The following is a 24,382-nucleotide window of genomic DNA, read 5'->3' as shown; positions in this document are numbered from 1 at the left end:
TTGAATTATGTTACTGCAGTGAAGCCACTTTTACAAAAGAGTTACATTTAATAAATGTTTAAATAGGTGCTTTTTCGGCTTAGCATTACTTTGCTGCAGTGAAACCACCTTTACCAAGTGCCACACGCAGATTTATATGGATTTGCAAGGTCTCTTAAAAAAGTATCCGAACTTATTATTATTTTTTTCCAAACAACTGATGCATTTAAAACAAGCGCGCTTGCATCTGCTGACCTTGAACCTTGATGTGCATGCGTGAATTTTTTTCCCGCTTGCCAATAGCGTCAGCCACTGGGACACAGCATTTGATAGGGGTAGTTCGCAGCGCTCTCGTCTAGGCACGTGCGAATAGTGAATTTTAGGGTCGAAGCGAAGAGTGATTTTTGTCGAATTCGAATTGTATATACATCGCCTTTTTTTAAAGAGTAAGGGGCATATTTGTCATGATCAAAGTAACCTGCACAATATATATATATTTTTTTATTGAGACAAGGCCTGTGCAAAGGCAATTTTTTTGCTCAAAGGAAGTGGCAACAACTTTGAATAGTTGCAGGATTTGACTTACGGTACAGTACTAGTGATAGCCAGTAAAATATGCTGGATTTTAAAATTTGCTATACTTAGAGCACGTAAGTCAGTGTAACAAACTTTTGAACTGAAAAAACAAAACAAAAAGAAACGGAAATATTTAAGTGGGCTTTGCTGCAGTGTGGATTTCTCCAGATTTTGTGTTTTGACTGCTTAGCACCACTTTACTGAAGAGAAACCGCAGTTACATGCGCCAATACTAATAATAATAATGGATAGATGTTTTCACGGCTTAGCACTTTTACTGCAGTGAAAGCACTTTTACAGAGCATTAACTGCGGATTATTATGCACCTATTCGTTCTTTTCGAATAATTAAAGATATTCAATAATTTAAGTTTGATTCAAAGCAAATTTTTATACAGCAGTATTCGTTCAAATATTCAAAGCATTCGAACATTCGCACCAGTGTACTCTCGTCGATTTTTCATTGCGAGAAAAATGATGGAGTGACTAGAGCAGCGCTACTGGGTCAAATTTTGCCATAAACTGAGCGACAGCCTAATGGAAACCATTGGGAAGATTAAGATGGCTTTCGTTGATGACGCTATGAGTCGCACACAGATTCAAGAGTTGTAAAACCGGTTTAAAGACAGCCGCATATTGGTGGAGAGCGAGCCACGCTCCAGTCAGCCATCAACGTGCCGAAATGACCAGGTCATTGTTGAAGTGAACACTGTGCTTTAGCGGGACCGTCGTGTGACTATCCGGGAAATTGCAGAAGAGCTGGGCATCAGCACTTTCTCTGCATATTCCATTATGACTGAAGATTCGGCCATGAAGAGAGTTGCAGCATAATTTATACCAAAACTGCTGACAGTAGAGCAAAAGCAACTTCGTGTTGAAGTCTGCTGGATTTTCTGGATTCTACAAGCATGCTGGATTTTACAAGCAGTCACGCTAACTTCATGACCATTATCACTGGTGACGAGTCTTGGTTGTATGGGTACAACCCGGAAACCAAATCCCTGTTATCACAGTGGAAGCATTGCACGTCACTAAGACCAAAGAAGGCTCTCCGAGAGCGCAGCACTGTCAGAGTGATGCTGAGTGCTTTCTTTTACTATCCCAGTGTGGTACACCACAGGGTGGAACAATCACCAATGAGTACTTAAGGGATGTCCTTCGTCACCTTCATGATGCTGTGTGGCACAAGCGACCTGAGTCGTGGTCTACAGGAAACTGGCGCATCCATTACGACAATGCTCCTGCACATTCCTAGCACTCTTTTCAAAATTTTTTGGCGAAATGTCAGACTCCTGCAGTTCAGCAGGCTCCTAAGTCTCCTGATATGGCCTCTGCAACTTCCAGCTGTTTCCCAAACTTAAGAGGACATTGAAAGGAGAACGATTTCAGACAAGAGAGGACATTATGGCTGCAAGGACAGCTGAGCTAAGCTCCATTCCGAAAGAGGCCTTCTCAGAATGCTTCCAACAATTTAAGTACCGCTGAAAGAAGTGTATGAAGTCCCAAGAGGGCTACATTAAGGGTTATTAGGTTTCCAACACTATAATTACGCCAGCTTTTTTTTTCTTACACCTAAAGTCGGATGCTTTTCTGACAGACCTCGTATTTCGTTCGTTTGGAATAATTCGAAATTTTCAACGATTTAAATTCATTTTGAAGTGAATTTGGATACTGCATTATTCGTTCAAATATTCTAAGCATTCAAATATTTGCACAACTTGTGCTGAACAGTTGAACTCACTTATAGAAATAATCAGCTGGAAAGTCATACTGTTAGTCTGACAATTGCTGTAATTGTTGATAAATATAACAGCACTAAGGAGGGTGAAGACAGAGAACGAGCATTTATTTAGAAGTTGAAGTTGCAAAGGAGAGCGTGCCTGCTTGTTTGCAATCCGACTTCTACCTCCTTATTAATTGTCAAGTTTCTGTGCTCTAATGATGTTATGATTGTAAGAAATGAGAAATAGCCCCAGAGTAGTGAAGCTATTTATTAGCCTTATTTTTGTTCTCAGACTATCACAGTTGGCAATCATTTAATTAAAACTGAACCTGGCTCCAGTGTGGTTGCGCTGCCTGACAAATGAAATCTATGTGCACAGGGAGAGTTGATTGATTCAAAGAACGTGCTGGATTTCCTGATGGAACAGCCCAACATCATGCCTCGGCTGAACCAGCGAATCCTTGCTCCGGGCACCAACTTTGTGGATCTCACTGGGCGTGTTGGTCAGTTCAGGCTTTGGTTTAATGCATCTCTTCGTGGTATTATGTGTTTGCCTTACTTTATTTACTGTATGACACTCAGGTATGTGCTATGTTTGCTCAAAAATGACATGCTATGACGTCATTTTTTCCTTCGTACAATTTTTGGTTAATTGGTATTGCACCGCTGCACACCTAGACTAACAACCTGGCCTTGTTTTTGCGCAGAACACCCATGTCTTCTGTATGTCAAATGTATACTATATACATGTAATATGTCATATACAATACTAGATTAGCGTGTCAGAAAACTCCTATCTTGAATAAACATTTGTCTTAACGGTAGCTTGTCCATACATACTATATTGTTGCCTGCCTGCATGTCAACTTGTAGAAACACACACCTCCACTGTTTCATTATGACAGTGGCGATAATGTTGATTGTAATGGTTGACCGTGCTGTCGTTTAAAGACAGCTTTGCTTTAATATCTCATTGTAATATTTGGGAAATCTTTAAATATCATTTGCTTGAAAAACTAAGTCCTTCAAGCTCAAGCGTTTCGATGGGGCAGTGCAAGCGACGGCGACTCAGAAAAGGAAAGAACGCAGGAGAGTGCCGTCTCATTAAAATATTAGATAGCACTCATGTCTGATAGCACTTACAGCAACATGTTTGCAAGTCAGTGAAATAATTTTTAGTGTGCTTACAAACAGGGAAAAAAGTTTGGCCGGTTTTCTACCACAACTGACTCACCCAATTTTTTATTGTTCTGGTGTTAAGGTAAGGCAAATGCAATACAGTAAAAGCTCGTTAATTCAGATTTCACGGGACCAGAAAAACTGTCCGAATTAACAGAATGCCGAAATAACGAATGAACAGGGAAAACAACATTTAAAATCAAGCTGCAGAAGCATACCTTTATTTGTTGAAGTATTTTGTAATTGTCATCTGTGTTTTCGCGCAGATTCCGGCTGACTTCATGATTTTTCTTAACTGTTCCAAATGGCCAACAGCACGCAAGCTGTCGGGAGTGTTCAGGCAAGCGTCCTCTAATATTAACAGCGCCTCCGAGACTTCCCGTGAGGTGCGATGAGGTCGCGGCTGTATCTCCTCGCATGATTCTTCGTCGGAATCATGGTCTTCATGGGCGTCCGTGACATCAATAATAATCTCTTGATCGGTCAGGAGACCACTTGTGGCGACACCATGATCAATCGCGATGTAGTCCTGAAAGGTCACATCTGTGGGAAGGACAGCATCGAAAGTCGGGCAGTCATCGTCAGTGGACTCGGCTGACACCACCTCGATGCCATCGTCAGCTACTGCTGCATGCTCGGGCCTCACGAAACCGCTGTGCCGAAAACAGTTGGCGATGGCTTGCGGCGGAGTGTTTTTCCACACGTGGGCGATGATGTGCACTGCGCCGAGTAGGTAAGTCCACTTGATACAACTTTCCAGCTTCTGAGCATAGGATCATTCGCTCTAGCAGGTGCTTGCGGTACTTCGACTTCACGTAGTGAATGATACCCTGGTCTATCGGCTGAAGAGCAGACGAAGTGTTGGGCGGTGAAAAAACTATTTTGATGCTCTTCAGTCCGACTGTACAGTTATGGGCACTGCAGTTGTCAACAACCATAATTATCTTGCGGTCCTTCGACGTGAAGTTCCGGTCCAACTGCTGCAGCCAGCCGCGAAAAATGTCCGATGTCATCCATGCCTTCCTGTTCGCTGTGTACTCGACGGGAAGGCTTTTGACGTTCTTAAAACAACGTGGCTTAAGCGCCTTCCCGACGACAAGTAGTGGCAAGCGCTCCGTGCCAGTCATATTGGCGGCAAGAAGCACAGTTATCCTTTGCTTGCACTTCTTGCCACCAATGCACGTGTCCCCTTTGAAAGCCACCGTCTTGTCGGGCAGAGCTCTGAAAAATAGAGCAGTTTCATCTGCATTGAACACGTCACGTGGTTCATATGCGGCGATGTGCTCCAGCAGCTTCACATTTCTCCACTCGGTGGTCACACTTTCGTCAACACTGGCCTTTTCGCCGCACACACTCCTGAAGACAAGTTCGTGTCTCTCTCGAAACCTCGCAAACCACCCTTCTGACGCTTTGAACGATTCAATGTTCATCATTGCAGCGTATTTCTCACCTTGCGCCATGATGAGAGGTCCGCTCAAAGGCAGATGTGCGTTGCGACAGTCAGTAATCCACCGAAGCAAAGCTTCTTCGAGCTGGGGATGAGCTGCAGTTCGCAACCGCTTTCTAGAGGCATGAAACTTCTCGCTTTCGAAGGCTTGTCGAATCTGTTGTTAATTTTTCACGTACGTTCCCAACGTGCTCCGCTTCACATTATACTTGGTCATAACCTGCTGTCGCGATTCGCCGTTCTTCAGTGCTTCCAAAATTTTCACTTTAGTTGCCAAGTTCTTCGCGTCGTAGTTCTGCCGCTTTTTCGGCGTTGCCATCACTGTAGCGCACGATGGTGGTGGCATGCAAATACGGTCACAATGGAAGAAAAAGAGAACTCCGCAAGAAGGGATGGTTCCGACACGACAACACAAGGGAAAATGGCGTCGGAGGCGCTGAGTGGAGAAGAAAGAAGACGCCGACATTCGGTGACGCTGCGATCGCCCCCACTAGTTGATGATGATGGCGATGCCACTCAAGTTTCGGTTTCACTCCAGTGGTGCCAGCGCTGCTTTATCACACTTTTGTGTAGCAGCAGTCGTCAGCATTTGTCCGAATTAAGCGGTGCGGAGCCGGATTCCGATGAAATAACGAAGGTTTGGTCCCATAGATTAACGTGCACTTTGGCCGGGAGCAATAGAGCCGTCCGAATTAACAGGTGTTGAATTAACGAGCTTTTACTGTACCATCACTCTGGAGCAACCGTGCTGTGCAAGGCAACATTTGTGAAACAAACTAGAAATAAAAAATAAAGGGGAAGAAAATGGTTGTTTAGTGAGTACTGAGCATCTGTTTTTCTTTTGTTGTGTTGATACTGTTATGAAAATGTCAAATTTGAGTTCAATAAAATTAAGAATAAGCATTCACAGAATTTTTCTACTAAATTCATATGTGTCACACGGTGGGCTGCCTGATTAATTTTACTTCTATCTGTTTCAACAGCAACTAGTACAGGAATGGTTAGTTGTTTTGCAAGCTGTGCTGGAACAATGCAGTATGCTTGGAAGCATACTGCATTGAAGGAAGCAGGATATTGTACACATTTCTGTTAGTGTGCACTTTTGTGTGCTCTTTTGTGTGCATGGCTGTTTATTAATGGCAGTGGCATGCTTACTGAGGGAAAAAAAAATTAAACTCATATAATTCCTTGGTAAATAGTGTTTATGTCTTCTCTACATTATGCTTCTGGAGTGTCAAGGTATATTTTCGTTTTATGTTCTTTCAGTTGTAGGGCTGACTCCCGACGACTTTGCATCGCTCTCTCCTCCTGACATGGGCGCCACATTTGCATCACAGGTTCTTTACGTACTCCCTAAAGGTGAGTCCCCTTTCCAGGTAACCCACCAGCTGCTTCCATTTAAATGCCAAGAGCTGTGGTTTACTTCCTTACTAGTTTGGTAAAGTTCTATCTTCTCTCGTAACAAGTTGCATGAATTTCATCAAAATAACCGGTTTCTGTCTCCCATGGAAAGTGCCTTTTGAAAATTTATATTTTCATTATAAATAATCTAGAGATGACCATGGACCATTACTCACATACTGTATAGTTCCTCTGCGCAAGGCTTACGCGCACAAGAATGGCACATTGCTTGTCTCTGTTTTTAAGCATTCAGATTCTGGGTAAGAAGGGTGATACTTTTGTGCCCTAGTTGATATATGCTATAGGATATGTGCATTAGTGACTGAGTTTTCAGAATTGTGAGAAATTGTCTTTAGAAGGGTTTTTGTAGCTTTAGTGTGCATTGTAAGATGACTGGCTTCTGATCCGTGACGTTGTGTGCAGAACTTCATTGCTTCTTTATGCCGTAGGATCTTAATGAACATCAGGTGCAGTGTCATGGTTCTCTTGTGTCTTTTTTTAGCATTCTGTTTTAAGTTGTACTCTTCTGTATTCTTCTAGAGAAACCAATCAATTGAGCAACATGCCACGATGTTTTACATTTTCAGGGCAGAATCGATCACTTGTGGCCATGCTATTCAGTGCTGCAGCGTAATTGTTATGACATGCTCTTTTTCATTTTAAAGGGGCCCTGCAACACTTTTTGAGCATGGTCAGAAAACGCTGCCGATCGGTAGTAGAGGCTCCCAACACAACTTACGAGCCAAACATTATAGCACAGCACGTGGCCTGGAATTCACAATGAATTATCAAAGTCAGCAAAAAATTGCTTTTTGTTCTTTCGAGAAGTCACGCTATATGCCTAAAAATCTCACGCCAATGACCCATCTATCAGCCATTGGCTGATTGGAACATGGCGCCTTCGTCTTGTTAAAGAAATTGCCGCGAGAGACTGCTACTTGTCCACGCATGCGCGCGCGATCACACTGAAAAAGCCACGCATTCGAATAAAAAAATAAAAAAAGTGTTCAAGGTCGCGAAGTGAGCATGAAATTTTTCTGTGGCCCTGCTATCCCTCCCTGCTTAGCTTCCAGCACTTTCGTCGCTACGAGAGAATGCAATTGCAGCATGTGACAAGCCTTTGTAACTCCACTCGCATTGGACGGATTCTTAAAATTTTTGCGGCATTGAATTCGTGAGGCTATAAGCTCTTCCAGTTAATTAATTCCATGGTTACTTGAAAAAGTCTTTCAGGGCCCCTTTAAGGGAGGACGTGGCATTGAAAAAATTTTTTTATTTGTTGACCTACAGCAATGAAATTTGGCATGCATACTCATAAGTGTCTCGAATAGGGAAATATGCAGTTTCATCTTGATAGCTTCAGTAGTTCTCAAGTTACATAATGCTACATGGTCCAATTACGTGGTCTGCTCGTGAGAAGCCTAGTACTGCAACAAAACATGCCAGGAAGCTGCGAACGGTGTTGATCTTTACTCAAAAGAAAGCTACAGGGTATGGCGCTCTCAGAATTTTTTAATAGGTTCTTTTTTTTTTTTTAGAGATCATCATGGCTGCCGACACACATTGTCAGAAACAGTGGCACGGACAAATCATCATCTAGAAAAATAACAGGGCCATAAAACAGAAATTGAAGATTGCTGTACCCCCAAGCAGTGTTCAGGGATTCAGGGAAAAAAAACAGAATCAAAATCGGTCCAGTCATTTCCGTGCTACTCTTTCCACGAGCAATGCACGATGTCCAAAACACACTTGTGAGAAAAAGCCTGTCGAAGTTTTCAACGAGCTTTTTTCAATCAACTTTTTTGTTTCTCGTTGGATATTGATGAAAATTGTCACAGACACTAAGAATGACCTCACAGTGCTTCCATAAAAATTTTGAAGCGATACCACAAATATTTTACGAGAAACAAATTATTTCTTCATTGAACAACCATGTGGAGGGGCTGAGCATAATGTCAAAAAAAAAAAAACAGTATTGAGAAAGCTGCGTTTAAAGTTTCAACTTTTCTTTACCTCTCTAAGACACCTAAAAATTGTGATCTCAGGTTTGTCTTGTGATATTTGACTTCTTTTCATGATTTACTCTTTTTCATGATTTACAAAGAACAAGTATGGATTTCAAATGAAGTTTTTTGAAGGAGTAATGTAATAGGAATGGCAGAAAAGGTTGTAATTGAATAAAACCATATACTAAAATTATTACCCATATTTTTTTGTGCTGAAGTTGTAATTAGCATAATTAAGTACTTGATTACAAATATTCACTGAACTTTTCTTTATTTGGAGAGAGGTTTATTGCATCAGAAAAATGGATCACACCACGACAGGCTATGCCTTCTTTCCAAATAACAAAGTTATGGGCAGAAGACTGGTGGCACAGGAATTTCTAGCAGTATAATTAATGACACGAAACAGGCATATAAAAATTCGTGCCCCTGATTCATACATGCTTTTTCGCCGCTCTAGCCGTGAAACGCATCATCATACAGCCGGTCGCGGAAACTCTAATCTACAGTAATTTATTAACCTCGGAACATTCATACGCGTTCGTGGCGATATCAAGCACGGCTCCAAGCACGTCTGAGTCGCATCACAAAAGCTTATTGACAGCACTCCATATGACCGTGGGGTGCGCGGCCGCGTGGACAGTGCAGCCGGTGCGTAATGCACTTGCCGGCGGCGTTCGATGACGATGCGCGAAATGTGTAACTACGATGACAAAAAAATTGCCCGCAGCTTCCCTCGGGGGAACACTGAGGAGGATGCGGAGCGTAACTCACGCTAGCCGAGGGAACTCGACCGGCAATCAACGACTGCTTGCATGTAGCACACACGACGTAGTCGGCATAGTCGGTGCCCTTTCCAAACGTATCGCAAAGAACCGACAACGCTTTGGAGTTGTTCTGAATGTTGCCGATCCGAGTTAAGTTGTTATCGAACCAAAGACGATCACACACCTTGCAGGTGTGGCCGAAGCTTCGGTCGAGGAAGTCGCGCTTGAAGCGAACGTTGGGCGTGGCATACTGCTTGGCGCGCCACGCCGCTACCTCGGCGCGCTTGCGCTCGCGGGCAGCATCGGGATCGGCCTCTCGTCGCCGACGCTTGCACTCGGCTTCCCGTTTTCGAAAGTCCGGGTCCTCTTGTCGACGCTTACGTTTCAAAGCGGCCGAATCCAGTGCTGCTGCTCGACGCTGACGTCTCTCAGCGGCTTCACGTTCTCTAAGTTGAGCATCTTCCGCTCGACGCCGACGTTTACGTTCGGCGTCGCGAGCTCTTCTCCGCGCTGCCTTGTCTTCGGACGACGACTTGGTTGCGGTTCCGCCAACACTTTGGTCGGCGCTGGTCGAAGGGACGTCGATCATTGCGGCGCTGGTCGAAGGGACGTCGATCATTGCGAAGAAGCACGCCGCCACGAATGCGCTAGCGGTCGTTCCTGCCTGCAGTCTCGCTGTCGGAGGAGTTAGGGCTAAAGACGACTTCGATGACGCGCGGCGCTTGTAGACCGCGCGCCCGCTCGTAGTAAACTGATCGCGCATCTGCTTACTGCTCATAACAAAAGCGTAATTATATCTTAAGTGATCATCAAGCCGTGAACACGTCGCGAAATAGCGATTTTCGAGAGTCACGTCCTTACGACGCACAAGCAGCAGACGACGATCTCCCGGAGCGAGCATCTGGCCAATGGCGAGGCGAGCGAGGGCAACATGGCGGCCACGGCCAATTAAGTGCCTCAAAACGACCTTCAAACATTTGCCTTTTGCTGGCTTGTTGTTAAAGGGAGGAGCCAGCTGAGGTGGGAAAGTTAAACCCGGAGGAATGCTCTTTCCGATGAGCCCAAGAAGCCGGCTCCCGGCCCAAGCATCGCGAAGTTATAATTTTTGAAATCGCCGTTTTCTCGCCATTTCCAGGAAAAATTTTGCTACCTAGGTGGGTGAAACTTGAAACGAATTTTCCGAAGCACTTCTGCGCGGTTTTCAGTGTAGATATTTTGGAACCAGGTAGAAAAAGGGTTCCAGAAACTGAAAACTTGAGTTTCAAAAAATCGATTTTTTTTGCCATTTTTCGCAATTTCAAAGCCGCGTCCCCCCTTAAGTGATTGTAAGCCTTACCACACGAATGTAAATGAGTCATTGCAGCATTTCCATTCATCCGTGACATAATTCCTCACTTCATGCAGACCGAACGCGGTACTATCCGCTGACTGCCTGGGTTGCGGGAGACTTCGACACTCCAGAGGGACGACACCTGCTGCGCAGTGCCATGGAACATCTGGTGAGCTTGCGTGCGTGTGTGTGCATGCAGTAGATAGGACCTTTAGTATTTTTGATATTTTTATTAAGGTTTGCAGGTGTGATCTGTGTCACTGATGCTTTACTTGTCAAGTTCTCAAATTCATCTGACCTGTTGCGAATTAGGACAGCCATAGTAATTGCATCTTTTCTTCTCACTGCTCTTGTCTGTTCTCTAGATTTAATAACAATTGCAGACTGACTAGCTATGTCTGCAGGGTTGAGTTGTATGTACAAATATGCAATAACTAATTGCACTTTCATGCATTGTGCATAATTTTAATTAGTTTATTTCATTGGCACTTCATTGGCACTTCATTGGCACTCTTGAAACAAGCCGAGAACATTTGTTTGTTTGCATCTGTTACTTGACGCTTGTATTCTTGTTCATCAATGTTTACGCACATCAGCATATAGTGCAAGGTAAAATGCATTATTGCCAATTTATGTAGTGATGACTGAACGTGCTTGTGTGTAAGCTATGCCGTGTGCTTTGCTGCTTGGAACGCTAAGCTTAATGTACTGTTTCTGACTGCCTCATTTTTAGCTCTGTTGCAGTTTCTAGATCAGTGAATAGAGGTTTCATTTATAGAAGGCTTTGCTCTTGAGTGATGTGTTAGATGATTTCATTTTGCCAAATGATCCCCATGTCTTCTTCTTTTTCTTCTCATGAATTTTATTTATTTATTTGCTATTTTCGAGTCTTTATCTCTCCATTTTCCTCATCCTGTGTTGGGTAGCGAACGAGAGGTTACATATATCAATGCAGCTCAATTCTTCTTATCTCTCTTGCTTAGTGTGTGGGTTTTGGTTGTTTCTTGTGTGATCTTGATTCTAGTGGGCATGAGTTTCAACATGAATCAGCAATGTTAATAATTTATGAATAGTGTTTTCATTCTCAGGCGTTCTTTATGGAAACCTAATACTAGACTGTGGCCATTTTTCAAAAAAGTATTGGCAAATTTAACCAGCAAATTCAGATATTTAATGAGGCTACAAGAGGTTTGGGTTGTCTCTAGCAATGTAAATGCACGATCACGTTCTCAAGTACATCTCCCAGTCTCTCAACATTAAATATGGCCACTGGTGCGTTCAATAGGTATCGTTATCTTGTAACTAATCGGGGCGGTCAAGGGACAGCAGGGGACCGATTGGCCGATCGCGTTATTGACACTGCTAGTGTCTCGACTGAGGGACAGAATATGATGACTCCATCACCCGATTCTCCACAGCTACAATAGTGGATGCTGCATTGTTTGAATGACAGGTTCACGTGTCATAGCTGACAGTGCAACATTGCACATCACTACACTGATTGTGACATTTCAATTTGAAATGCTATCTCCACAACTTCTTTAACCTTCCTTTTCAAAAGATAAGATTATACACTTTTTCCCCATTCTCCTCACCACATTTTGTCATTGATATGATTGCATGAGGTCAGGGCTGGTTTGTACAGTTATATTTCGTCAGCAAATGTAAGGAATATCTGTAGGAAGCTCTAAATAGAAGCACTGTGATAAAGTCAAGAAAACAGGATAACAATGACAAGCGGGATGATTTGTACCAGTTGGAGGTCTCCAACACACAACCCTGAACTATAAAATTTGCACGTTACAAGGTTACAACCAAGGTAATAGAGGTGTGCATGACAATTATCGCTACTGCTATTAAGCTGGCCATTTAAGCATGATTAGGCATGACAGTACAGTTAAGCTGCTTTTAGTTGATGGAATTTCTGGGCTCTTTGCGCCCCACCCTTGTGCTTCTGTCAATCTTCCTGCTTCTTGCTCGAGGCATGCACATTGTGTCATTATTTTTTTCAGGCAGCCATGGAAGACCCTTTGTTTGACGTAAGCATGGCCGCATTCTTCTGTCGTGGTTTCTTTTTGTTGAAAGTTGTAGCACTGCCAGGCAACATTCAGTTCTTGCTCATACATAAACTATGGTTACACCGAGAGAAGAAATATATATATACGTGTGTCTGTGCGTGTCGAAGGGGGGGGGGGGGCTGTTTGCTAAGTCTCACTCTAGGATTCGCCACGGTGGTCTAGTGGCTAAGGTACTCGGCTGCTGACCCGCAGGTCGCGGGATCAAATCCCAGCTGCGGCGGCTGCATTTTTGATGGAGGCGTAAATGTTGTAGGCCTGTGTGCTCAGATTTGGGCGCACGTTCCCAGGTGGTCAAAATTTTCGGAGCCCTCTACTACGGCGGCTCTCATAATCATATGGTGGTTTTGGGATGTTAAACCCCACATATCAAGTCTCACTCTAGAACAAAATGCGGCACATGAGGTGTATTGTGGTGCCTTGTACATTACAGTGCACTTATTCGTGAATGTGTTAAAGGTTAAAGAGGAATAGTATTTGCTGCCTGGCAGTGCTGCTTAAAATTTGTGGTTGGACCTGCAGTGCCTTGCATGCATGTGTCTTCATCATTCCTGCATTATCCGCTGCTTGTGCATGTTGTAGGGCTGCTCTTCAGCAAAATTTTCTCTTAAAAGCATAGCATCGTTCTTCATCTAAAAAAAAATGCTTCGGCTATCTTTATTCTGGTTGATAGCTAAGTGTTGTATACGCTTTTTCTGTGCGCAACCTTCTCCCATTAATTTGTAGAATTGTGTAGCCAAGATGCCATAAGAAGAGACCCATTCTCCCATTCGGCATGTAATTCTGTGGTGTTTCCTTTCTAAGATTAATGTCGAAAATGCTTTATTGAAAATAAAGGCTTGTGGGCGCACAAGTCTCAGCTTCTCGTGCTGTCGCCTAGATATAAGTTATTGGTCTGCACTCAAACGTCGTCTTAAGAATGTTGCATTCTGCGTGAAAATAAGTTTGTTATATGTGAAAATTCGTTATAAAGGTAACATTTTAACAATGTATTATTTGCAAGACTATTCTTCACTTCCTTTGTTATAACAACATTTCGTTATACGTATCGAAATTTGAGTGTATATCTATGGCATAATGCCGTAATCTTTTACTTACGTACTTTTATTGTACTTAACATTGACTCTGTATTTCATTTTCTTCACCCTTGCTTTGAAGTTTGCTCAGACTGCTTTAACTTGCTTTGATTTCAGTACTCTAACTGACTCTGTAAACCATGATGTCATGTGGGCTAGCCTCCTGAAAACTGTCATTTTAAGGAAACGTGTTTATTATGGCGTTCGCCACATATGACTGGTACCTTTAAACACATAGTTCAAATACTGACAGAGCTTTATATACACTTGCACTGCATAACTGAGTTTTATTAATATGGCTAGTGTAGACTTGGCTGCTGTCATAAACCAAGATTGCTTTGATCGACTGATATACTAAAAATAACTACCGACATAGTAAGCACTAACAAAGCTGTAGAAGCATGTAGTAGTAGGTTTTAGGTAAACAATTTCTAATAAATTGCAGAAGGGTGTCTTGAAGGGCTATTTGGTGCTTGATAGTGCAAGAGAACAGCGCACCTGTGTTGTCTGTTACTTCGTCTTTGTCCCGTTTTTGTCCGGTTCTCTCTCAATTCGCAGTGTACGTCTAAAAGTATTGTAAAATTGCTTTTCTAAGCCCTTGTGTCTAAAGCACGGCCGAAGCACAAAGATTGTGTAGAATTAGCTCAGTATAAGGTGCATATCTGTGTGCTGTTTTTATGGTTGTGTTGCATACAACTGCTGAGAAGTAGCCAATACTTGTCAGTAGCCACTGCTTGTCAACTTGTTAAGGATATTGCGCATGACTTTATACCATTCAATTGATAGGCATATAATGCCCTAGAGAGCCCTCAGTTTATTTAGATAAGTAAGGAATACTAATTATGCTCTTAGCCACCACACCCTTATAAAAGTAGATTGCTCTGTGTAATTAGATAACTTAGTTTATGCTGGCAGTTCATATTGGATTTAAAAAAAGAAACAGATGATTTATTTTATTTACATGAAAGGTGTACTTATGAAATTAATTGAGCAGAAAACAGACATTTGCATCTTAATTAAACCGGTATCGGGTTCGTTGTACGTGGGCTTTTAGCAAATGGAAATCTGTTAAACAGAACTATTGCTTAGATGGAACAAGTGCAAATGAAAAGATTGGTTTTGTTCTTGTATTCTTCACCCCTGTTCATCTCTCAGTAAATGGAACCCTTCAGGTTCTGTTTAATGAGAGTCTACTGTATTGCAGCTATTAAAGCTCTGCCGGTTTCGTTTTGAAAAAAGTCAATATGAATTTCAATTCACTGTGTTGTACAGATGTTCAGCTGCCCAACTTGATTTGATTAGTAACCACAAATCACCAAAGTAACGACATGACATGTTGGAGAAAATATATATATTTTTAATTGTTATTAGCCAACAGGTGGTTAGCGTTATAGAATCATTACCAAAGAACGGGAAAGGCAGCCAAGGAGTACAGCGAGTTAAGTGGAACGACGACATGAGGAGATTTGTAAGGATAAAATAGAGTTGGCTCGCACAAGATTGGTAAAGTAGAAGTGATTGGGTGGGGGCTTCATCCTGCAGTGGACCTAAATAGGCTAAAATTAATTATGATGATGATGATGAATGACTGTGTTTCTGTTGAAATGGTGCTTTTTTTTCCAACCTTAGGACAGCACCAATGACATGCGCTTTGGTGTCATTTTCAACCCCGGTGATTCGAGTGCCACAAGTGGCGAGTCAGTAAATAAGGTCATTTGGACGGCACTCGAGTCTCTGCCAGCAATGGAGGCCATCGGGTTTCTGCGGAAACTGCTCTCGGAGAAGAACTACGCTGAATTTGCCGCTGGCCGAAAGAAGGCCTTCGAGTTTCTTTCGCCCGTGAGTCATTTGCTGTCAGTGTTTGAAATGTTTATTTTTTTTTCTTTTAAAGGCCTTAAACACTTCTTTGCACATGTGCAATCAGTTTAACGAAAACATTTGTAGTTTAAGAAAAGGCTATTCAAATAATGTAGATAGATAAATAGGGCCAGTAATAAAATTTATACACAGAATACTGTTTGTTATACCTTGAGACATACGTTGAGGCAGGAGCAGATAGTTGAACTTCGCTGAAACAGTTGCTGTTGGCATCATTTAATGTAATGTTACAAGTGAAAAAAAAAGAAAAAATTATTAATTGAATGATGTATTACTCATGTTGCTGCATTGACAGCTAAGTTGGTATTTGCACTGTGGCTTGTGGTTGTATTAGCACAAACTCACTCATGAATTGACTCTTTGAGACTCATTCACAGTCAGATCGAGCCATTAGTCTGAGTCTGTGCGAGTCCAGATAAGTTATATTTTGGTGAATACGAGGGAGAGAGAGAGAAAAGACCTAATTTAATTATTCGGTGGACGACTATCCTAGCCCCGTGAGGGAAGTGTCATCGCGATGCAGTCATGCATCACCTCAGCATGATGTCCTCTACTTGGCGAGCAGCCCTCGCTACTGCCGCCTTCTTCTGGCACTCGTGCCCGCCCCTGTGCTGGGGTGGTAGTGGGCACCTGATGCTTTCGCTCAGGCCCTGCTTTTGGAGGGCAGCCTCTGGGATGGCCTGTGTCGGCTCTCCCCGTTGGTCACGTACTGCGGCGGCTGAAAGCCATGGCGGGTTCGTCGACTCTGTCCGTGCTTTCCTCGGATTTTTCTCACAATCCCACAAAATGTGGGCCGCGGTACCTCTTTCCGATCCTTCAGGATTGCGACACGAGTCACTCGAGTCCAGATGAGAGAAATTGTAGAGAGTGTGAGTCCAAGTGTGTAAGGTTGAGAAAACATTAAGTGAGTCTGAGTCCGAGTGTGTCCTAAGCATGAAATATAACTTGTAATAGCTCGTATCGGAAGGTGCAAGATCAAAAGGCACCACATAGATTAGTGCTTTTTGTGTGAAATTAGCATCAAAGAGCACTCTTGCCATAATGTAAAAGGCTGATAATACACTAATGTACTCATGAGTTGACCCACTCCAACTTGGATTGAGCCATGACTCTGAGTTCTAGTTGGTCCAGCCATGAAACACTTGGTGAGTCTGAGTGACTCATGCAGAGAAAAAGTCAAGTAAGTCTAGGTCCGAGTGATTCCGACTAAAAAAACCTTTTTCAGAGCGGCACATAATACATGAATTTTGACTACCCTAAATTTACTATGAGGAGCAGTTTCATATATATATATATATTGTTAAGAGGTTTATTGGCGGACACTTCGCGATGATTCACGACAGTGACAGTCAATGCGGAGACCGACTCTCTGCATGAGCTGCTCTTCTTCTTATGAAAAGGGCGACCCACTAGAAGGCGCTGGAGAGGACGACCCACTGTTCAAAGGCTTTACCACAATATATATATATATATATATATAAGGGATAGAAGTGTCTACTTAAGGGCTCGTTTTTCCGTGTTTTGACACAATATTAATGAGATCTAACATACAATAATGCCAAGGAATGTATAAAAGAAGTTATTAGAACCAATGTAATGTATATAGGAAGAAAGAAAAGTGCGTGAAAAAATAACTTGCGGTGAGCAGGAATCGAACCGACGACCTTCGAAAAGTGCGTCCAATATATATATATATATATATATATATTGGCAGAGTTACAATGTAAGCTCCATACTATGTAGTTTCATTTTCTGAGCCATCAAAATTTTCAACAAATTTTTTCTGTTCATAAATCAGTAACCTGAATAAAATAATTATTTCACTTCAGTCAACAGATATTAACAAATCTAAGCAATCTCCAGGTAGTGGTTGCCATGAAAAAGCTCATATCGCTGTTTTTATAGCTTGAAACAGGAGACAATTAGATAAAGTTTTCTCCTAGGTGGGATATTATCTTGCTTTTAATTGTAGTTAATGTTATAATCTGTGTGTGCGTAACATTTTTTCTTATCCCGAATGTCTTTGAGCAGAACTCTAAAGTGGATGCATTCAAGAAGGCCCTGGCAGACTGCGACGGCGGTTTCCTTACATGGCATAGAACATTCTCCCGGCTTGCTCTAAAGCTCTCTCCACAACAGCGTGCTGTAGTTGCTGGCGGCAGGGTGAGCAACAGTATTCTTTGTCTCGTGTCATGTCCTTCTTTGTCGTGTCATGTCATGACAGCAGTTAGATGTTTGCCTGCCCTTCGCAGTTTTCACAACATGCAAGCTCATGCATTTGCACGAACAGGACAGAGTTGTTCTTTTCTTATCACGCACTACTTTGAAACAATCTACAGTTACAACCTCAAGTTGGCGATTTCCTAACGAAAGGCTGTCTGCCACAGTGGTATAGCATTTACCATGCTCGGCTGCCAACCCAAAGGTTGTAGGTTCGATCTCGGTGGCGACGGTCGCCTGTCAATAGAGGCGAAATGCTAGAGACTCGTGTAGTATTGTGCGATGTCAGTGCGCGTTAAAGAACGCCAACCGATCAAGATTTCGGAAGCTCTCCACTACAACATCGCTCGTAATTATGTCATGGTTTTAGGACCTGTATCCTAGATATTATTATCTGTACAAATTCCTCAACGAACGTAATCTCAGCTATGCAGTGCTCAATGCACTGAAAAGGAATATTTCAATGATACATTGTGGTTCATTTTGTGTAACACTGATTAACTGCTATGCGCAAATAAGGTTGTAACTATACCAGAATGCAGTGCCCATGTAGATTGCAACCAGCTTGCGCAGTGCACCTTCCAAACTCTATGCTTTTAGTCCTGTTTAAAGAAATAAACCAAAATGTTCGAGAACTTTTCTTATCTGTCTGATTCACTTGAGCACCCCTTCTTATTTGAACGGTTTGGTCTTCTTCATACTATTTGCCTGACTCGATATATAGATATATGTACGATAGTTTCTGAATGTTGTACCTTTAATTCAGCTTCAACCAACAGCTTAACAGCTACCAAATGACCATGAAAGCTGAAAAATGCCTCATTTAAACTTTTTGCATTTCTATCTTGCTGATGTCATCGAGCTTTGTATAGATTCTGTGACCCTTTTGTGGCGCTTCTTCTTGTATACAAAACTGCGACGCAGATAAGAGGCCACACAGTGCTGCATTAGTTTGAGACGCGTCGCTCGGCAGAGCTGCGCAAGTGAACAACTCGCGTCCCAAACAACAACTGACTTTTATTATCACCCTTCCTCTCGAAGATAACTTTCTCGTGCGGGCGAATGCGCTCTCTGCACCGCACACAGAAGCATTGCTTTGTGTCGCCACAGTACTCCCCCTCTAGTGAGTGCGCGCACAACGGCCGCACTCGGACGACCCACTGCGGTTCATAAGTTCATGCGCACCAGGGGTCTCGTACACCGTCCACTCCACGTAAACCGTTTGAGGACTTGTTGGGGCTGCGCTACACGGTCTGCCGGGGGTGCCTGCGAAGATGGAGCTCGAGGTGGTGCAGGTGCTTCGCTGTCGGAGTCCACGTGTGCTGATTTTACGCGGTCTAGAGAAACCACGTCGTGACGACCACCTCTGTTGATTGTAATGTGCTTGTCTGCCGTCGCAGCACCTTGAAAGGCCCGTCGTACGGGGGCCTGAGCGGAGGCTGTACGGCGTCGTGCCTCCCAAACACGTGAGAGCAGGAGGAGAGTTCCCGGTCCACGTAGACTGGCCGGGCTGCGGGCGGACGCGAAGGAACAGCGCGTAGCTTGCTCATGATGTCCCGCAGTCGCACGGCGTAGTCCGCGTTCGGGTACACGTTTTCGTCCTTACTGGTAGTGAAAAACTCCCCTTGGAGGCGAAGCGTTGTTCTGTACACCAGTTCAGCGGAGCAGCATCCAATATCTGCTTTCAGAGCCGTCCTAACGCCCAACAGAACAAACGGCAGTGCCTCTACCCAACTGTGACTCGCAGTAGCCGTCAGATGGCAGATGGACCCTTTCCACTATACCGTTGCTAATCGGATGGTAGGCAGTTGTTCTGATGCGGTGAGTACCCAAGAGCCGGGTGACGCTTGCGAACAGGGCGGACTCAAACTGTGTTCCGCGATCCGTAGTCACGGTTGCCGGCACTCCGAAGCGGGCCACCTAGTGGAAGATAAATGCGCGGGCGACGGTATCAGCAGTCATGTCTGGAATGGGCACGGCCTCCGGCCATCGCGTGAAGCGATCAATGCAGGTTAGCAAGTAGCTTTGCCCCTGGCACAACGGCACTGGTCCCACAATGTCAACATGCACATGGGCAAATCGACAGTCCGGCAGAGGGAAGGATCCCAAGGGGGTCACAGTATGTCACTGAACTTTGGAGCGCTGGCATGCGATGCACTCTCGTGTCCAGTATCGGACATCCCGGTTTATTCCTGGCCACACGAACCTCGCTGTGCATAGCCGTTGCGTGGCTCAAATCCCGGGATGCGCCAGGGCCAGGCTGTGCAGCAAGTCAAAAATCCTGGGACGGAGGTTCGAGGGGACGAACGGTCGGGCCTTGCCTGTAGACATGTCGCAGCATACGGATCCTGTGGGTTCTGCTAACCATTGTAGCTTCAAGGCGCTGGTTGAAGACGTCAGTAGAAGCTTCAATTCTCCATCACTGCGTTGAGCCGTCGTAAGTGTGGTGAAGTCTACGCCGCTCGGCAGGCTGATGGCATTCACTGGACCGCGCGAAAGAGCGTCGGCAGCAGCATTATCCGTGCCACTAACATGGCGTATATCTGTCGTGAATTCTGCGATGTACGACATTTGGCGGAGCTCCCGTGCCACATGCGCACCAGAATCGGAGTTTGCGAGCAATGCGTAGGTGAGTGGCTTGTGATCCGTGAGCACAAAAAATTCTTGTCCTTCCACATAATGTCGGAAATGCCGGATAGCCGCGTATATGGCCATGAGTTCTCTACCGAAGGTGCTGTACCTTCGTTCGGACGGGCTCAGTTTTCTGGAGAAGAAGGAAATTGGTCGCCACACACCGCACACCCTCTGCTGCAACACGGCTCCAGTCGCTGCATCGGAAGCGTCCACCATGACGCACTGAGGAACACCCAGCTGCGGGTACGTGAGCATGGTAGCATTTGCGAGAGCTTCCTTTATCATCCGGAATGCTTGTGTGAATTGGTCGTTCCACTGAATGGCAGTTGCCTTAGATCCAGATGCCGCAAGTGGGCTGTGGAGAGGGTGAAGGATGTTGGCGCATTTCGGGATAAACCTACGGTAGAAATTCACGAGTCCCAGGAACTCTCGAAGCTGGCGGAGGTTTTTCGGCTGTGGGAACTGCCGTACTGCTTCCACTTTGTCCTTCTGGGACTGTACTCCTGCACTTGAAATGCTGTGGCCCAAAAATGATAGTGTCGGTACCCCAAACACGCACTTTGCCGTATTGATAACGATGCCGTTCTCTGTCAGTCGCTGAAGTACGTAGCGCAGATGCCGCTCGTGCTCTTCAGGAGTGCTGCTAGCAATCAGAAGATCATCGAGGTATACCTTGCAAAAGTCGAGGCCACGGACAACGCCATCCATAAACCGTTGAAAAGTTTGGCCGGCGTTGCGTAAGCCGAAAGGCATGCGTAGGAACTCGAACATTCCGAACGGCGTTGTTATTGCGGTCTTGGGGATATCCTCCGTTGCTACGGGTATCTGATGATATGCTCGCACTAGATCTATTTTAGAGAAAATGGTAGCACCATGCAGGAAGGAGGTCATGTCATGAATGTGCGGGACTGGGTAACGGTCTGGCACGGTTACCCGGTTCAGCGCTCGAAAGTCCCCGCAAGGGCGCCGATCACCGTCTGTTGATTTTTTGACCATGTGAAGAGGTGACGCATATGGGCTGGATGAAGGACGTACTATCCTGAGTTCCATCATGTGGGCAAACGCCTGTCGAGCCAACCGCAGCTTCTTGGGTGACAGGTGCCGTGGTCACGCATAGACCGGTGGGCCTGTGGTTCCGATGTGATGCAGGACGCCGTGCTTTACTTCTGGAAATGCCTGTGGCTGTCGTGTCAGCTCTGGGAACTCTTGTAGTATTGCGGTGAAGTATGCTTCTCTAGCCGGACTAAGCAAGGCCGGGCTGATAGGGGGGTGCCAACACGGCGTGCCTTGCACCGCTTCCCGAGAAACGGGATCTTGAAGCCGTTTGTTGCGGACGTCGACCAACAGACCGAAGAACTGGAGAAAGTCTGCGCCTAGTATGGCGAATTTGACATCAGCAGCTATGAACACCCAGCTAAACGTTCTGCCGAAACCGAAGTTCAACGACAGTGAACGATGGCCATATGTTGTTATCACCGTGTTATTGACAGCTTGCAAGGGCGATGTACTAGGTTTCTTGCTTTCAGCTTGTGACGCCGGTATAACGCTCACCTCGGTGCCTGTGTCCACTAAGAAACGTACTCCGTTGTTGCGGTCGGTAATAAGAAATACTGAGGGACGACTTGGAGGCAACGTAGTAGCACTGGTCGCCCTCAGTGCCTGCCGCGGCTGTTTCCCGAGTGCGCGCACGGTGGTACACATTTACGCGCACTACTTCCGAACCTCCGATGATACCAGCAGATATGCTCGTGCTGCTCTTGCGATAGGGGCGTGTTAGGCTCGGTTATCGTTTGTGCCCTCCTGCTAGCATGCAAAGCTGATACTGTTTCGGCAAGTCGAGCAATCTCCTCACGCATCTCTTGAAGTTCGTTTAGAGGCTGTTGCGCTTGCACGGCAGCCATGGGTGTGGGCGGTGTCATTGCTACCAGTTTGTCAGCAAGTTCGGCAGCTGCGGTTAAATCCTTGTGCTCTGAGGCCGCGATGACCTTGCGGACGCCTGCAGTCAACTTTTGCAAAAAAAAAGTTCTCGGAGCAATACTCCATCTATTGTAATTGATGTTCCGCCAAGCAACTGTTGCATGTGCCGCAAAAGCTGACTGGGAGTACGGTCGCCGAGTTCCGTGCCGCGAAGCAATTGCTGCAGTCGTTGTGGTTCGGAGAGCGTAACTCGGCGAATAAGGGTTTCTTTTAGCATTGCATATGCGTTTTCGACAGGTGGTGCGAGCAACAGATCCCTGATTTCACTGGCTATGGTGGGCGGCAGACTGCTAACTACGTAGTGGTATTTCGTAAGGTCTGCGGTGATTCGTCCGACTGCGAACTGAGATTCCACTTGTATGAACCAAAGCGCGGGGTCCGCAGTCCAAAAAGGGGACAGCTTACCGTCGACTGAGGAGACTGTCGGATGGGCGTCGGTCGTGGACGTTGAATCCATATTGCGGCTGGTTTGACACTCCGGTCGCTGTGTCTGTATTCTGAGTCCGGGTCACCAATGTTGAGACGCGTCGCTCGGCAGAGCTGCGCAAGTGAACAACTCGCGTCCCAAACAACAACTGACTTTTATTATCACCCTTCCTCTCGAAGATAACTTTCTCGTGCGGGCGCATGCGCTCTCTGCACCGCACACAGAAGCACCGCTTTGCGTCGCCACAAGTTCATGCATATTTTTCAACATTTTGTTGCAGTTAATCGGGCCGTTCGAAGATGGAGAAATCTTTAACAGCGACGACTTCAACCTCCTGGAACGCTATTCCATGAGCACCTATGGGACCAAGATAACAGACATTCTGAGAGCCGAAAGCAGCAGCCCTGGTGATGTGGATAGGTGAGCAGTCGAACACTGCACTTAAAAACAATGGCTGCACTATTTTGGTAAATGCTACGATGTTTTACTCTAGATCTTATAATACCTACCTACCAGTGGTACATTCAAACTAGATTTAATGAAATGATGACAGTGCTCACGCTATTTTGTTAAATCTGGAAGTTCGTAAAAGCGATAAAGGGATTTTGAGTTCCTCAAAAATGTAAAATTTCAACGTAGTGACTAACGATAGTTACCCCAGCACTTCATATGCCTCTAATGCACGCCTGCGTGTCTAAAAAGTACACCAGGGCAGCCCAGGCGTGCAGCCTCCTGTGTCTAGGCAATGTCGACTGGAATGCTCGCTAAGTAAACTGTCGCATCAATCTATGACAACTTCTGAGGTGCAGAGACTGTGAAAAAGGAAAGGTGTGACCTTGCAAGCAGATGGAGTAAGAAAGTTGGGTAAATACTAACGAAAGCAAGCCCAGCATTTTTGTGGTAGCATTTAGGAGACAAAATAACAGCACTGCACCCAGCGCCATTTGGTGTGTTGAATCGCAACCTACTTCCATTGTTACTCTCATAGGTTTAGTGCACAGCCTTATTAAATTAAGGTCATGAATGGGAAGGCTAGGTTTAACGCATTAGTGTTGAGCGCACACACAAAGAAGAAGTCGTCTTTGTCAAAATTAGGAGGAAATGGCTGCGTTAGTTGCTCACATATTTCTGGAAAGACTTGGTTAAATCTGGTTTAGTGCCATGATAGTTTTGTAAATTCATGATGGAATCAACATTGAACCCCAAGGGTACCTGCTGGCGAATGAGAACTTATTCGTTACATCGGGGAAAATCTTAAAATCGGGTCTCATTAGATTACTGTACTTCAAAGGGTTTGTTTTCAGGAGCATAAGCAGATCTCAAGTGTTTGCACCCTGAAATTCCTTTGAGCTGGTTTTAAGTTCTCGTGATCAAACAGTAAATTGAAGGAATCGCCTTACAATGTCTTGTTCTGTTTGCTGGAGAGCTCTACATTTGAGTAACTTGGACGTTGTCTTCTGGTTGCCTCAAGTCCATCTTTAGAGGGGCCCTGCAACACTTTTCTAAGTAGCCATGGAATGGATTCACCAAAGTAGCTTATTGCATCATAAATTCACCTTTGCAAGATTGCATATTTAGAATTCGTTCAGTAGGGGGAGAGCTACGAAGACGTGTCGCACGCTGCAATCACTTTCTCTCAGTCTCTCGTCCCGATAAAAGCGTTAGAAGATAAGCCGGAAAGGATGGCA

At 44.7% G+C, this 24,382-nt stretch overlaps 1 protein-coding gene and 1 pseudogene across 5 annotated transcripts in view; one reads left to right on the top strand and one right to left on the bottom strand.

The window, feature by feature from the left end:
* The window catches only part of Uggt (UDP-glucose-glycoprotein glucosyltransferase), a 197,216-nt gene that overhangs the window by 128,341 nt on the left and 44,493 nt on the right, over positions 1 to 24,382 (top strand). For 4 of the 5 annotated variants that reach the window (XM_037429943.2, XM_075887499.1, XM_075887498.1 and 1 more), the window contains exons 19-25: positions 2,657 to 2,780; positions 6,170 to 6,262; positions 10,482 to 10,576; positions 12,420 to 12,446; positions 15,188 to 15,397; positions 17,468 to 17,599; positions 22,975 to 23,114. In XM_037429943.2, coding sequence (XP_037285840.2) covers positions 2,657 to 2,780; positions 6,170 to 6,262; positions 10,482 to 10,576; positions 12,420 to 12,446; positions 15,188 to 15,397; positions 17,468 to 17,599; positions 22,975 to 23,114 — 821 coding nt within the window. The remainder of the gene's footprint in view (positions 1 to 2,656; positions 2,781 to 6,169; positions 6,263 to 10,481; positions 10,577 to 12,419; positions 12,447 to 15,187; positions 15,398 to 17,467; positions 17,600 to 22,974; positions 23,115 to 24,382) is intronic. The other variant, XM_075887497.1, reaches the window with a different exon arrangement.
* Positions 21,794 to 22,861, bottom strand: LOC142800794 (uncharacterized; annotated as a pseudogene).

The sequence above is a fragment of the Rhipicephalus microplus genome, chromosome 1 (assembly GCF_043290135.1).
Source record: "Rhipicephalus microplus isolate Deutch F79 chromosome 1, USDA_Rmic, whole genome shotgun sequence".
In the NCBI taxonomy this organism is placed as follows: Eukaryota; Metazoa; Arthropoda; class Arachnida; order Ixodida; family Ixodidae; genus Rhipicephalus; species Rhipicephalus microplus.
Note: the sequence above shows the minus strand (reverse complement) of the source record. Positions and strands in the feature narration are given on the sequence as shown.